The 11,722-nt window shown below is 45.9% G+C and overlaps 1 protein-coding gene across 7 annotated transcripts; it reads left to right on the top strand.

The window, feature by feature from the left end:
• The first annotated feature begins 433 nt into the window (after positions 1 to 433).
• Positions 434 to 11,591, top strand: Ppie (peptidylprolyl isomerase E). 7 transcript variants are annotated; one of them, XM_074080474.1, is made up of 13 exons: positions 455 to 502; positions 648 to 883; positions 1,396 to 1,494; positions 2,537 to 2,580; positions 3,053 to 3,079; positions 4,192 to 4,293; positions 4,405 to 4,486; positions 4,615 to 4,724; positions 5,411 to 5,511; positions 7,046 to 7,169; positions 9,688 to 9,873; positions 10,958 to 11,100; positions 11,267 to 11,591. In XM_074080474.1, exons 10-13 carry the CDS (start codon positions 7,091 to 7,093, stop codon positions 11,333 to 11,335), a joined length of 477 nt encoding a protein of 158 aa, XP_073936575.1. In that variant the 5' UTR covers positions 455 to 502; positions 648 to 883; positions 1,396 to 1,494; positions 2,537 to 2,580; positions 3,053 to 3,079; positions 4,192 to 4,293; positions 4,405 to 4,486; positions 4,615 to 4,724; positions 5,411 to 5,511; positions 7,046 to 7,090; the 3' UTR covers positions 11,336 to 11,591. The 7 variants fall into 7 exon arrangements, with proteins under 7 accessions (XP_020027242.1, XP_073936573.1, XP_020027245.1 ...); XM_074080473.1 differs by lacking the exon at positions 4,615 to 4,724; XM_074080472.1 differs by lacking the exons at positions 4,192 to 4,293; positions 4,615 to 4,724 and having other exon boundaries at positions 439 to 494.
• The last annotated feature ends 131 nt before the right edge of the window (positions 11,592 to 11,722 follow it).

Here is an 11,722-nt window from a genome sequence, read left to right as displayed (position 1 = left end):
CAGTCCTCTTTGCTTTACGTTCATTTTTCAGAAAGGGCCTTGTGTCTTTCCCTGGGGTCACAGACAGCTATCCTCCTATCTCTGACACCCAAGTAGCTGGGATTACAGTCTTACAACACCACGCCCTGCCTAAATACCATTCTTAGCTCCTGTGCTTCCAAAAATAGGCAACAGAGCGTCCCACGGACCACAGCTTATCTGTAGCTGATCATCTGCGTGTGATACCCCGGGTGATTCGGTCAAGATTTGCTTCCCTTAACACCACCAGCACCGGGAGCACACGCTCCCGTCAACTCCTTCACCACCGCGCGCCTCCCGCAACGCGGGACGTTAAAGAGTCAGAAGCCGTGCCACTCACGTAAGAGTGGGCGGGGCCTGCACTTGTCGAGACGCGGGGGCGTGGCGAGGGGGCGTGGCGAAGGCAAGGGGGCGGGCCGAGGCCGGCTTCCGGCGGAAAAACGCCGGCGCAAGATGGCCACTACTAAGCGTGTGCTGTACGTGGGTGAGCAGGCGCGGGCCTGGGCCCGCGGGTCCCGAGTGGGTCGGGGCGTGGAGAGGGACGGGTCCCCGCGGGGGGAGGGCGGCGGCATTGCTTTGCCTTAGGGTGTGAGCCCGAGAGGAGCCGGTCATTCCGTCTCCCTCCACAGGAACCTGGAGAAGTGGTAGAGGAATGTTACGGTCTTCCAAATCCTCGCGCCCTTTAATCTTCAGGAATGACTCAGCCTCTGCCCTAAAGAAAGGAGTTCCCAGACTAGTTAGGAGGAAGTGGGGAGAGCCCCAAACCACGCTCTGGTGGGAACGGACCATGGGGCTTGTATTGGGAGAAATGGCCCTTCCACGAGGAGAGATGAGGGTAAACTTTGCGGATGCGGGAGTTAGACAGGTAAGTCCTCTGCAAGGGAGCCGAAAGAGCGGAAGCTCAGAGGTGTGAAATAGCCCGACACTTGGGGCAGGTGGATCATTTTTGGCAAACCCAGGAAAATTCGGGAAGCAAAGTGAAAGATGCCGGAGAGATGGGCAAGGATCGGGTTATGAAGAACCTTGTGTTCACTGCTAAGGTGTTTGCACTGTAAGCCTTTGAAGTTTAAGCAGAGAAGTGATGAGTTCAAATTTTACTAAGATCTTCCTGATTGGCTTTGTGGGGTTGGCACAGGCAGTGGAGTGAGGGAGGTCAGTTATAAAGCTATTGCAGGAATCCTGGAGCTAGATGGAGGTCTGAAAGGATGAAGAGAGAAGTGTGCTTTGTGTATGGATGGGCAGCAGATGAGAGAGCTGTTTATGTAACCAAAGGAGTGGGTGGAGAGATCCCTTCCTTTGGCTAGCATGCTAACTGGCAGTTTGGACTCATGCAAGTGTCAAGGGCAGAGGTTCAGAAGGTCCTTGGCTTATTTGCAGGTGGACTGGCAGAAGAGGTGGACGACAAAGTTCTTCATGCTGCTTTTATTCCTTTTGGAGACATCACAGATATTCAGATTCCTCTGGATTATGAAACAGGTAAGTTCTTTTGGTGTGTCTTATGTTCAAAGGCCTCCTACTAGGAAAAGAACTTTAAAAAAATTAAAGTCATATCACAATTCTGAAGTTGCTTTCTCAGGAAGGTTCCTCCAAGCTTGTCTAGCACGTAGGACAATCTCCTATGGTTTAATCCCCAACACCGCAAAAAAAAGAAAAAGAAAAGAGGGCATTTTTAAAGATAGTTGGTATATGGGAAAGTTTAAGTCAGCAAGACAGTGACATTGATGCAGAAATAATGTTCTAAAACTGTGGTTATGGGCTGTAAATACTTTGCAAAGTCTCCCTCTGTTGGGTTTGATATTTGACATAAGACAAATTTTTCAGTAGACCAAGAGGAATGAACTATATCATTCTGAGTTTTGTTTCATACTGCCTTCCAGGCTACACCTTCACACCTCCTCCTTTCTTGGCAATTCTGTTAAGTGAGGCATCAGGAAATCCTGCTTTTTAAATAAATTTATATTGACTTCCTAAGGGCTCTTTTAGTGTCTGAGTTCTAAATTAACACTTGTCATTGGCCTCTAGTTAGATCAGCATTTGCCTGAGGGTAATGACTGAATATCCTTATCAGGTTTTAGGATTTGTGCCTTATGCAAAGTCAGTGCTCAAATTGTACATTTGGTTGCTTGTTGCTCAAGCTGGTTTCAAACTGGCAGCCCTCCTGCCAGCTGGGATTACAGGATACAGGTGACCACCTCTGCTCCAAGCTTCACATTGTATATTTGGATGAACCCCTGTCCCACCCTGAAAAATAATGATAATAATTGAATGCTCATTTTAAACACTAAAAATATAGTTTGTTACTTAGTTATGTCCATGAAGAAGTTTATTACTGATTAAAATGTTGTTTAAGAGGAATGAAAGAATGAGATTTCCTTCTTCCTAAACAGTGATTAAGTAGAATTTCTGGTGTCTGGGTATGACATATAACTGATTTTACATTCTTTAGGCCTGTTTTTTCTTGTTGCTCCACATGGTAATTACTTGGCTTTTTGTTTTGTTTCTTTTCCCCTTTTTACAGAAAAGCACCGAGGATTTGCTTTTGTTGAATTTGAGTTGGCAGAGGTAAGAAAATTCTGTGCTATCTTTGTTTAGTCTTTGGTTTGTGTTATTGTTACTGATTACAAAGGAAGCTATTCTTCATTTGGTTTGGATTCTGGGCCTTAGACTGATGCTTTCAGATGGCCAAAAGTGCTGCTTGAAAGAAAGCTTCTCACTTAATCAGACTGGGGACTATAGACAAGATCTTAGACCTTCTTCCAGACTCTGCTCCTCTGGAGCTCCTACAAATGTGTTCATTGAGCATTCTTGCCTGACATGCTGGCTGTTATTTCTTATATCTTCAGCTAGATGGCAAATTGCAGGACCTCAAGCTCAAAAACCAGCCAGGAAAGTGCTCTTAACTTAGTCATGCACACAAGGGGCAGCAGTGTAGAAGTGACCTTTTCCTGGTTGTTTTGCTGCTGGGTATGTGTTTAGATAACACAGGAAGTATTCAACTGCAAGCCTAAGCTTATACTTTGTCTTTCTTTGGCAGGATGCTGCAGCAGCTATCGACAACATGGTATGGTTGGGAATCCTCATTCTAACTGAAGTTGCCTTTTGGTGGTACAGAGGGTCCTTGTTCACATATTGGTTTTCTGAACCTCCAAAGTGTCAAGGTTGTGTGAGGAAGTAAAAATTGTCATCATGTGAAAATATTCGTTGTGAATTTATCCCTTGTAAAATTAGTTCTTATTCAGACACCTTTCCGTATTTAGCAGTAGTGTACATCGTAATCATTCTGTTGGCATGTTTCACGGCTCTCCCATGCTTCGGATAATAAATGGCAAATGCAAAGCAAATTAATTGCATAGTGAAACTGCATATTTTGCAAAAGCGACAGTATTTCATGAAGTGTTTAGACGAATTAACAATTGAGAAGTTCAAGAAGGATGACGACAAGGTGTGCTATTGACACAAATAATTTGAATGTCCTGGAAAAGTCCGTGGGAATGGTGGTGCTCTTCAGTGTTTGTGTTCTCCTTGAGATCCTTACCACATTTTCCTGTCAGATGAGATGTGCAAAGGAATATCATACTGCTGATAGAATTTTGTTGGGAAAAAAATCTTCAAACTAATCATCTGTTTTACATGTTTGTATTATAGGTCAGTGCATAGTTAAGCCTAAATATTAGCTAAACCACACTTATATTTTCATTAGTTTCCTTTTTTTTGGTGGAACTGGGTTTTGAACTTAGGGCTTTGTGCTTGCAAAGCAGGCACTCTACTGCTTGAGCCATACCTCCACCTCATTATTTCTAGTTTCATCACAGTCGCTGTTTTCACTTTTATCTTGAGACAGGGTCTCACTAAATTGCCAAGGCAACTTGTGGTCCTCCTGCCTCTGCCTCCTGAGTGCTTGGATTGCAGGTGTGCACCACCGTGCTCCACTTTTTTTCATTTTTTTGCCTTGAAATGTTTACCACTGCCTTAAGAGAGTCACATGAAGTGACCTTTCCCAGAGCTGGTTATGTTTGGATAGTGAAGCTGTCCTTTATTCCTGTTCTCTATTACTCATTCGCCATACATACTCCTTAGCTGTCAGAGAAATCTTTTTCACTAATTCAAAGCTGATCGTGGCTTTTGAAGGTAAACTCAGGTTCTGGGAAATTGTATTTATCCTTGTAATTCCAGAGTCTCCTGAATTCATGTCCTTGTCTACTATATTGAAAGAAAGGTGTGTGACGCCCAAGGAAGGAAATTCCCTGCAGTTTCTTCCTTGTGTGCTGTTTTGTGGTGAGGCACCATTTGTGCTAAGGACTCAGGGATGAAGGGAGAAGAAACCATGGCTCAGATGTGAATGGGAAGCTTTCTGGCTCTAATCTGACAGAGTCTAATTTTTTTCAGAATGAATCTGAGCTCTTTGGACGGACAATTCGTGTCAATTTGGCTAAACCAATGAGAATTAAGGAGGGCTCTTCTAGACCAGGTGAGTGGGGTCAACTCACAGATTCCCTGTTGTGCCCTCCAGTCTGGCTTCATTGCATTTTTATTGCTATTTAAATGAATGCTAGCTGTGCGGCACCTTGGATCACGCCTGTAATCCTTGCTACTCAGGAGGCAGAAATCAGGAGGATCATGGTTTGAAGCCAGCGTGGGCAAATAGTTCATAAGACCCTATCTTGAAAAATCTCTCCACAAAAAAAGGGCTGCTGGAGTGACTCAAGGTATAGGCCCTTGAGCCCCGATACCATGGCGGGGGGCCCGGGGGATAGGAATGCATGCTAAATGCTGCCTCTTAGATGGGGACAGGAGGGGAGGGTGCTTCACATTGGCGAAGGACATATGCCACCTTTACAGGGAAACAGTCTGAGCTCTGTAGCAAAGCCAGGATAACTATTTCTCTTGAGAGAAACTCTGCCTGGTCTCTTTTTTTTTTTTTTTTTTTTTTTAATTTTTATTTTTGGCAGTACTTGGGTATTGAACTTAGGGCCTAATGCTTGCTAGGTAGGTGCCTTACCACTTGAGCTACTCCACCACCCCTTCATGGTCTCTCTCTTTTTTTTTTTAATAAAAAGTTCAATGGAGCTATTAATTTTGTTTCATTTTCAAGCAACCAGGGTTTGTATATTGGCTTTAATGTCAAAATATGTTCATTACTTCGTGGTCTCCTCCATCTTCCCAGTTTTCTTGGCACTCCATTCCCAAGGAAGGGTTGAAACCTGCAAGGGCATTTTTATGTAGTCCTACTGAGAGCTGGACTTCAGGGCATTCCTGATGGGAACTTTCCTTAACCTTTGGGCATTACTCAAAGGCAGCCCCTCTGGCCAAGAGGACCAGATAGACCTTCCACCTGCCGACTTAGCAGTTGCCTGACAGTCTCAGTTTCTTAGCATTTGTTTGATTCTTTCAGTTTGGTCAGATGATGACTGGTTGAAGAAGTTTTCTGGGAAGACTCTTGAAGAGAATAAAGAGGAAGAAGGGTCAGAGCCTCCCAAAGCAGAAACCCAGGAGGTGAGAACAAAGGCTCATGCTTCTAGACGAGGGGCTGGTGCTTTCCACAGAAGACTTTTTTTTTAAAAGGTTTTAACATTTATTTGTTTGTTTATTTTTTTGGTACTGATGTTTGAATTTAGGTTCTTAATGCTTGCTAGGTATGTGCTCTACCACTTGAGCCACAACTCCAGCCATTAAAAAAGCTTTTATGGAAATTTGCAAATATATATGCAGAAGCAGAAAGCATAGATACTGAATTTAGTATTTTAGCAAAGGCTGTGAATAAAAAGAGAATCTTTGGGTGTCACATCCTTGTGCTGTGCTCAGGCATGGACTCTAATGCAGCTGACAAGGAAGATGAGGGCTCCTCTTGTTCTTTCCTCACGCAGGGGCGACAGGACAGGGTGGCAATACCTTCCCGTCAGCCTATGCATGGATTCAAGGCTCTCCTTTCCTAGAAGCCCTGCCCTGGCACTTTCTCCTGGTTTCAACACACCTCCCTGACCAGTGCTGTATGGGCTTCCCCTCCTCTGCGTTTCTCTTCCCTCAGTTGAAACAATAGTAATCAACTCAGACCGCACACAACTTGGATGCTGTACTGTTGACTTTTGTGGTCTTTGTTACTAGCACTGGGCTTCATGTAGTTCTACCTTCAAGCCTCATCGGTGGCTTCAGGTTGCATGGATGAGTTTCCCACTGCTCTTACCTTAATCCTCCTGTGTTCTCATTCTTGGTTAATTTGCTACCACCCATGCACACATTGGCCTAAGCTAGAAGTTTGGATGCAAAGCAGAATGCCTTAAGTGGCCCTTAGTGAACTTTCCTTCCTGGGTCACTCTGGACCTCTTAGGATGAAACCAGTGACAGCACTTTGTTCTGCCAAGTGTTTCTCAAAATCTTCTTGAAGTCCCCCTCTTCCCCCTTTGTGCTGTGCTCGCAGTCTAGCTTCTCGTCTTTCAATTGGATAATTATCTGCAGCAGCTTCTTGTTTGGCTGGTCTTTTGGAAGCACAGGTGCAGTCATTAGTGTTCCTGCTCAGAACTTTTCCCTTCTCCCTGTCTCCTGGGACAGCAGGGGCTCCAGGCTCGTGATCCCACCACTGCTGTACCACATGTCTGCTTGTTATTCTCTGCTTAGACTCATTGACTTAGTGCGCACAGCAAGGCCTCAGCCTCCAATGTCCTCTAAGAACTTAGCTTGAGCAAATGGGCTTCCCCTTGCTTCCACAGTAGCATGTGACACAACAGCATGTTACAGTACGGACTGGGCATGGAGAGAGAAGGTGGTTGTGTGTGAGTGAGTCCACTACCTGCAGTAAGGGTGAGCGTGGGGAGACACCCTGGGGTGGGGCTGCAGTTAAGAGTGCTGAGGTCTCCTGTCACCTGGATGCTGCGGCTGTGGTTCCTGCCTTCTGCAGTCCCGTTAGGGCTCAGGGCATTCCCTGTCAGCACCTTCATCCAGCCACTCTCTGGAGTCATGTTCTGGGGCTATGCAGAATACTCTATGCCAGTGTGGGGAGTTCACTCTAACTAGTGCTTTCTTGTGCACCTAGGGAGAGCCCACTGCAAAAAAAGCCCGGTCAAATCCTCAGGTATACATGGACATCAAGATCGGGAATAAGCCAGCTGGCCGGATCCAGATGCTCCTCCGCTCCGATGTTGTGCCCATGACAGCAGGTGAGCAGTCTCCTGTGGTCAGGTCAGTGGGAGTTTGGTGGCTGAGCCCTGAATCTTCCCAGCATTCCTGCTGCCTCAGTTCCTGTGCTGTTACAGCATTTCTGACCTGAGCTAATTTGAGATACCTCGGATCCTGAGATCTAGTAACAAAGTGAAAACAGACATTTTTGAAGCTGTTGAAGTGCTGCCTTACTATTTTTCAGTAATTTTAATACAAGTAAATAAAGTTCATGTTTTAAAAAAAAATAACACATACATTCCAACAATATTACATTCACTCATGCACTCTAAAAGTAATCTATGCTGTTTCTTTCTTTTTTTGGGGCAGTATTGGGGTTTTGAACTCAGAGCCTTGCACTGGCTAGGCAGGTGCTCTACCACTTAAGCCACACCTCCAGCCCTTTTTTGCTTCAGTTATTTTTCAGGTAGCATCTTGTGATTTTGCCTGGGGCTCTCTTTGGACCGAGATCCTACTTAGACTTCACCACAGCTGGGATTATAGCCATGTACCTCCATGCCCATTTTGTTGGTTGAGATGGGGTGCTAACATTTTGCCCTGCCTGGTGTCAAACTGCAATCCTCCACCTCTTGAGTAGCTGGGATTACAGCTGTGTACCACCACACACACATCACTTCCTGTTGCTCCACCTGTGCTGTTTCTTGAGTATCCTTTCTCGTTTGATAAATACTGACTTTTATTTGTTCTTTTCTATGTAAATTTCATTATGTACACATATGGTTAAAGAGTCCACATTATAAAACTTGTTTTGTGTTGTCCCATGCCCTCCTCTGCCCTGCCATCAACACCATTTGCTCCTCCTCAGAGGTGGCCAATTTCAACTCTTACTGATTCTTTTGGTTTTGACTTCCCCATTAGTAGGTAACAGTTTTTATATTCCTGATTTTTTTCCATTCTTATCATTATCTTTTGATTGATTTTCTGCTTCAGAAAAAGAATTAGCTTATTTTTCATGGTACTGGGGTTTGAACTCAGGGCCTTCACCTTGAGCTACTCTGCCAGCCTTTTTTTTTTGTGAAGGATTGTTTTGACATAGACTCTCATGAACTATTTGCCAGGCTGGCTTTGAACCTCGATCCTCCTGATCTCTGCCTCCTGAATTAGGATTACAGGTGTGAGCCACTGCTACCTGGCCAAGAATTAAGTTTTTAAAATCCCCTTCTGTGCTGCCTTATCTCTTTCCTGTTTAACCATAAGTTTAGTTAAGTCCTGGACTATTTTAGCAATGTAAGAATCATTTGTTAACTTCTTTCTGTACGCAGCATTTTGTTTTTATTTGAAATTGATAATTGCTTATGTACTTATTCCTGATTCCTTCCCAGACTGAAGGCTGTACATCCAGCTTTTTGCCATCCTGGTGGGGGAGATAGATACGGGGTTGAATGTCTCAACATTCACTTAGTCTCCATTTGTCATTGTGGTACCTCAGCCCTCAGCTACGTGTAGGGTAGCTGGCCCAGACCTTCTGCTTGAACCCATCAGAGAGAGAACCTTCAGCTGGCTTCCAGGACAGATCTAGGAGAAGACCCCAGCTGCAGAGTCTAGGAGAAGATGTCGGGTTAACTGCTGCTTTAAACAGGACTCAGCTAGACTCTGTTTTTGGCCCATTTAATAACTGGATTGTCTTGTCTTTATGTTTTGAATTATAGGAGTTTGTGACATATCTGGGTATAAACCATTACCAAATATGATATACCGTATTTTTCCCATTCTGTGGGTTGCCTTTCATTCTGTTGGTAGTGTTCTTTATACCTAAGTTTTAAATTTTGGTAAAGTCTGATTTATCTGTTTTTGTTTGGTTCGCTGTGCATTCATGTAAGAAACCACTGCCGACCCCGAAGTCGTGAAGATTTGTCCTGTGTTTCTTTCTAAGATCCTTTGGGGGCTCCTTTTAAAAAATCACTTTACCACCACTCAAGTGTGGTTTGGGGAGGCAGCAGAGCTAGAATGCACATACTCAGTTCTCCCTCTTTAATCAGAATATGCCCTGTTGTCCTTTAGGAGGTCAATATCATAAATGTTTATAGTGAATTTTTTTAAAACAAAAATTCAGTCATCCTTCCCTATCCATGGGATCTACACCTTAGTTCAACCAACCACAGATCAAAAATATTTGGGAGAAAAAAAACTCATCTGGGGCTGGTGAAATGGCTCAAGCAATAGAGGGCCTGCCTAGCAAACATGAGGCCCTGAGTTCAAACCCCAGTACCGCCAAAAAAAAAAAATCGAAAGAAACTCATCTGTATTGAATATGTTTGGATTTTTTTTTCCTTTCCATTCCACACACAGTACATTTTTGACAGCTATTTACATCGCACTAGGCATTACGTAGTCTAGGGATGACATGACAATTCGGTGGGGGGGGGGTGTGGGTTAGAAAGGCTTGCGCACACTCAGATTTTGATTCCCGTGTGCATGCTGTACCGACATTAAACAAAATACGGTTTCAAAGGTTTTGTTGCCTTTTAACCTCAGCACTGTTTCCCCTCTCTACCTCAGAGAATTTCCGTTGCCTGTGCACCCATGAGAAAGGCTTTGGCTTCAAGGGAAGCAGCTTCCACCGTATCATTCCCCAGTTCATGTGCCAGGGCGGGGACTTCACAAACCACAACGGCACCGGGGGCAAGTCCATCTACGGGAAGAAGTTCGATGATGAAAACTTCATCCTCAAACATACAGGACCAGGTAGCTGCCCAGCAGAGTGTGGTGACGGGCTGGGCCAGGGCAGAATGGCTGTACAGGCTGGAAGGATGGGCTGTGCTTCTGGCTGAGGGGCAGGCTTGGGAAGACCCAGTTTCTGAACGCAAGAGAAAAGTTCAGCCTTACTGGGGTGAGTCTGCTTGCTTGTGACCATGTACTGCCCATTCCCCCTTCCGCCGTGCTCTACTCCTTAGTAGCCTAGCTTAGATTCTGTGGTCTGCCATTACAAGCTGTCTCTTGTGCCCTCAATCCTCAGTCAAGTCCTCGCCCACACCCTCAGTCTGACTTAACCTTTACCTCTTGAAGCCTCAGTGGTTGATCCCCCTGCAACTAGAAAAAGAATTGTGCTGAGCAGTCCCACTTGAAGTTTATGACTACAGCTGACTCCCTAGTTGGTGCTTGGTTCCAATTAGAGATGATGACTCCATGCCTGTCCTCAATCCTGAAGCCTCCATATCACCTTCCTACCTCATCTGATGCCTCGCTTCCTTCCTCTCCACACATGCATACTCTGGCTGCCCTCTAGTTACAGAGGCCAGGCTCTCCCCTACTTGGGAACTCCTGCCAGTGTCCTTCTCTACCATGTATAATGTATTTCCTCACTTTGCTAGATTGACCCATCAACATACAAGCATGCAGTATCAATCTTTTAAAAACAAATCATCCTTGGCAAAGGACATTGACTCACACCTATAATCCCAGCTACCAGGGAAGCAGAGATTAGGAGGATTGCAGTTATAGGCCAGCATGGGCAAAAATTTAGCAAGACCACATCTCAACATGCAAGTTCGGTGTAATATTACACAGCTGTAATCCTAGCTATGTAGGAGGTGTAGATAGAAGGATTGTGGTCCAAAGCCTGGGCAAAAAGCATCAGTACCCTATCTGAAAAATGAGTGACACAACCCCGCTCATCCTGCCTCACTAGAGAGTAAAGACGGAAGTGCCGCAGCCACAGGGTCCGCATCCCAAGCCCAAGCTGCCCTCAGAGAGGCTGCCTACAGTCTGCACAGTAGGCTTTCAGGGCTGGGAGCAGGTGGAGGGAGCTGACAAGGTCATTCTCTCCCAGGCCTCCTTTCCATGGCCAACTCCGGCCCAAACACCAATGGCTCCCAGTTCTTCCTGACCTGTGATAAGACAGATTGGCTGGACGGCAAGCACGTGGTGTTTGGGGAGGTCACTGAAGGCCTGGATGTCTTGCGGCAGATTGAGGTAGGTGGCCGAACAGCCCTTTCCCCACCCGGGTCCCTGGTGCATAGCTCTGTGGGAGGTTGGAGGGGACGCCCTGTGGCTGGGGAGGTTCCAGGTGGGGGTGGGGTCCCCTGAGCAGCTCCTCGCTCCCTCAGTCCCTGACTTCTCTTCTGCTCTGTCTGCAAAGGCCCAAGGCAGCAAGGATGGGAAGCCCAAGCAGAAAGTGATCATCGCCGACTGTGGGGAGTACCTGTGAGCTGGACCTGCTCTGCACCTCTGCTCTGCGCCTCTGCTCTTGCCCCTGTGGTCGTGGCTCAGAGTGTCGTGTGAAACAAGCCATGGGGTGGCTGAGCCCTTTCTCAGGAAGGTTTCTCTGCAGCTCAGCCTGAAGCCAGCCCAGCAGGGGCGCCACAACGGGCTTTCCCAGGCCTGTGCTGCCGGAGCCTGTCCTGGGCCACCTGTGGCTCCTGGATGGTTTCTTTGGTAAAATAAATCTTGGTTTTTGTACTGTAGCCTTCAGCAGTTTTTTGGGACTTGCCTATTACAGAGGACGTGCATAGCTAAGTTGTCCCCTGGAAGTGGATAGGGCTTAGTGCCTTCCCACAGCTTTTGTTTCCTTCTTGAGCCAGTTCCTTAAATGCCA

The sequence above is a fragment of the Castor canadensis genome, chromosome 7, assembly GCF_047511655.1.
Source record: "Castor canadensis chromosome 7, mCasCan1.hap1v2, whole genome shotgun sequence".
In the NCBI taxonomy this organism is placed as follows: Eukaryota; Metazoa; Chordata; class Mammalia; order Rodentia; family Castoridae; genus Castor; species Castor canadensis.
Note: the sequence above shows the minus strand (reverse complement) of the source record. Positions and strands in the feature narration are given on the sequence as shown.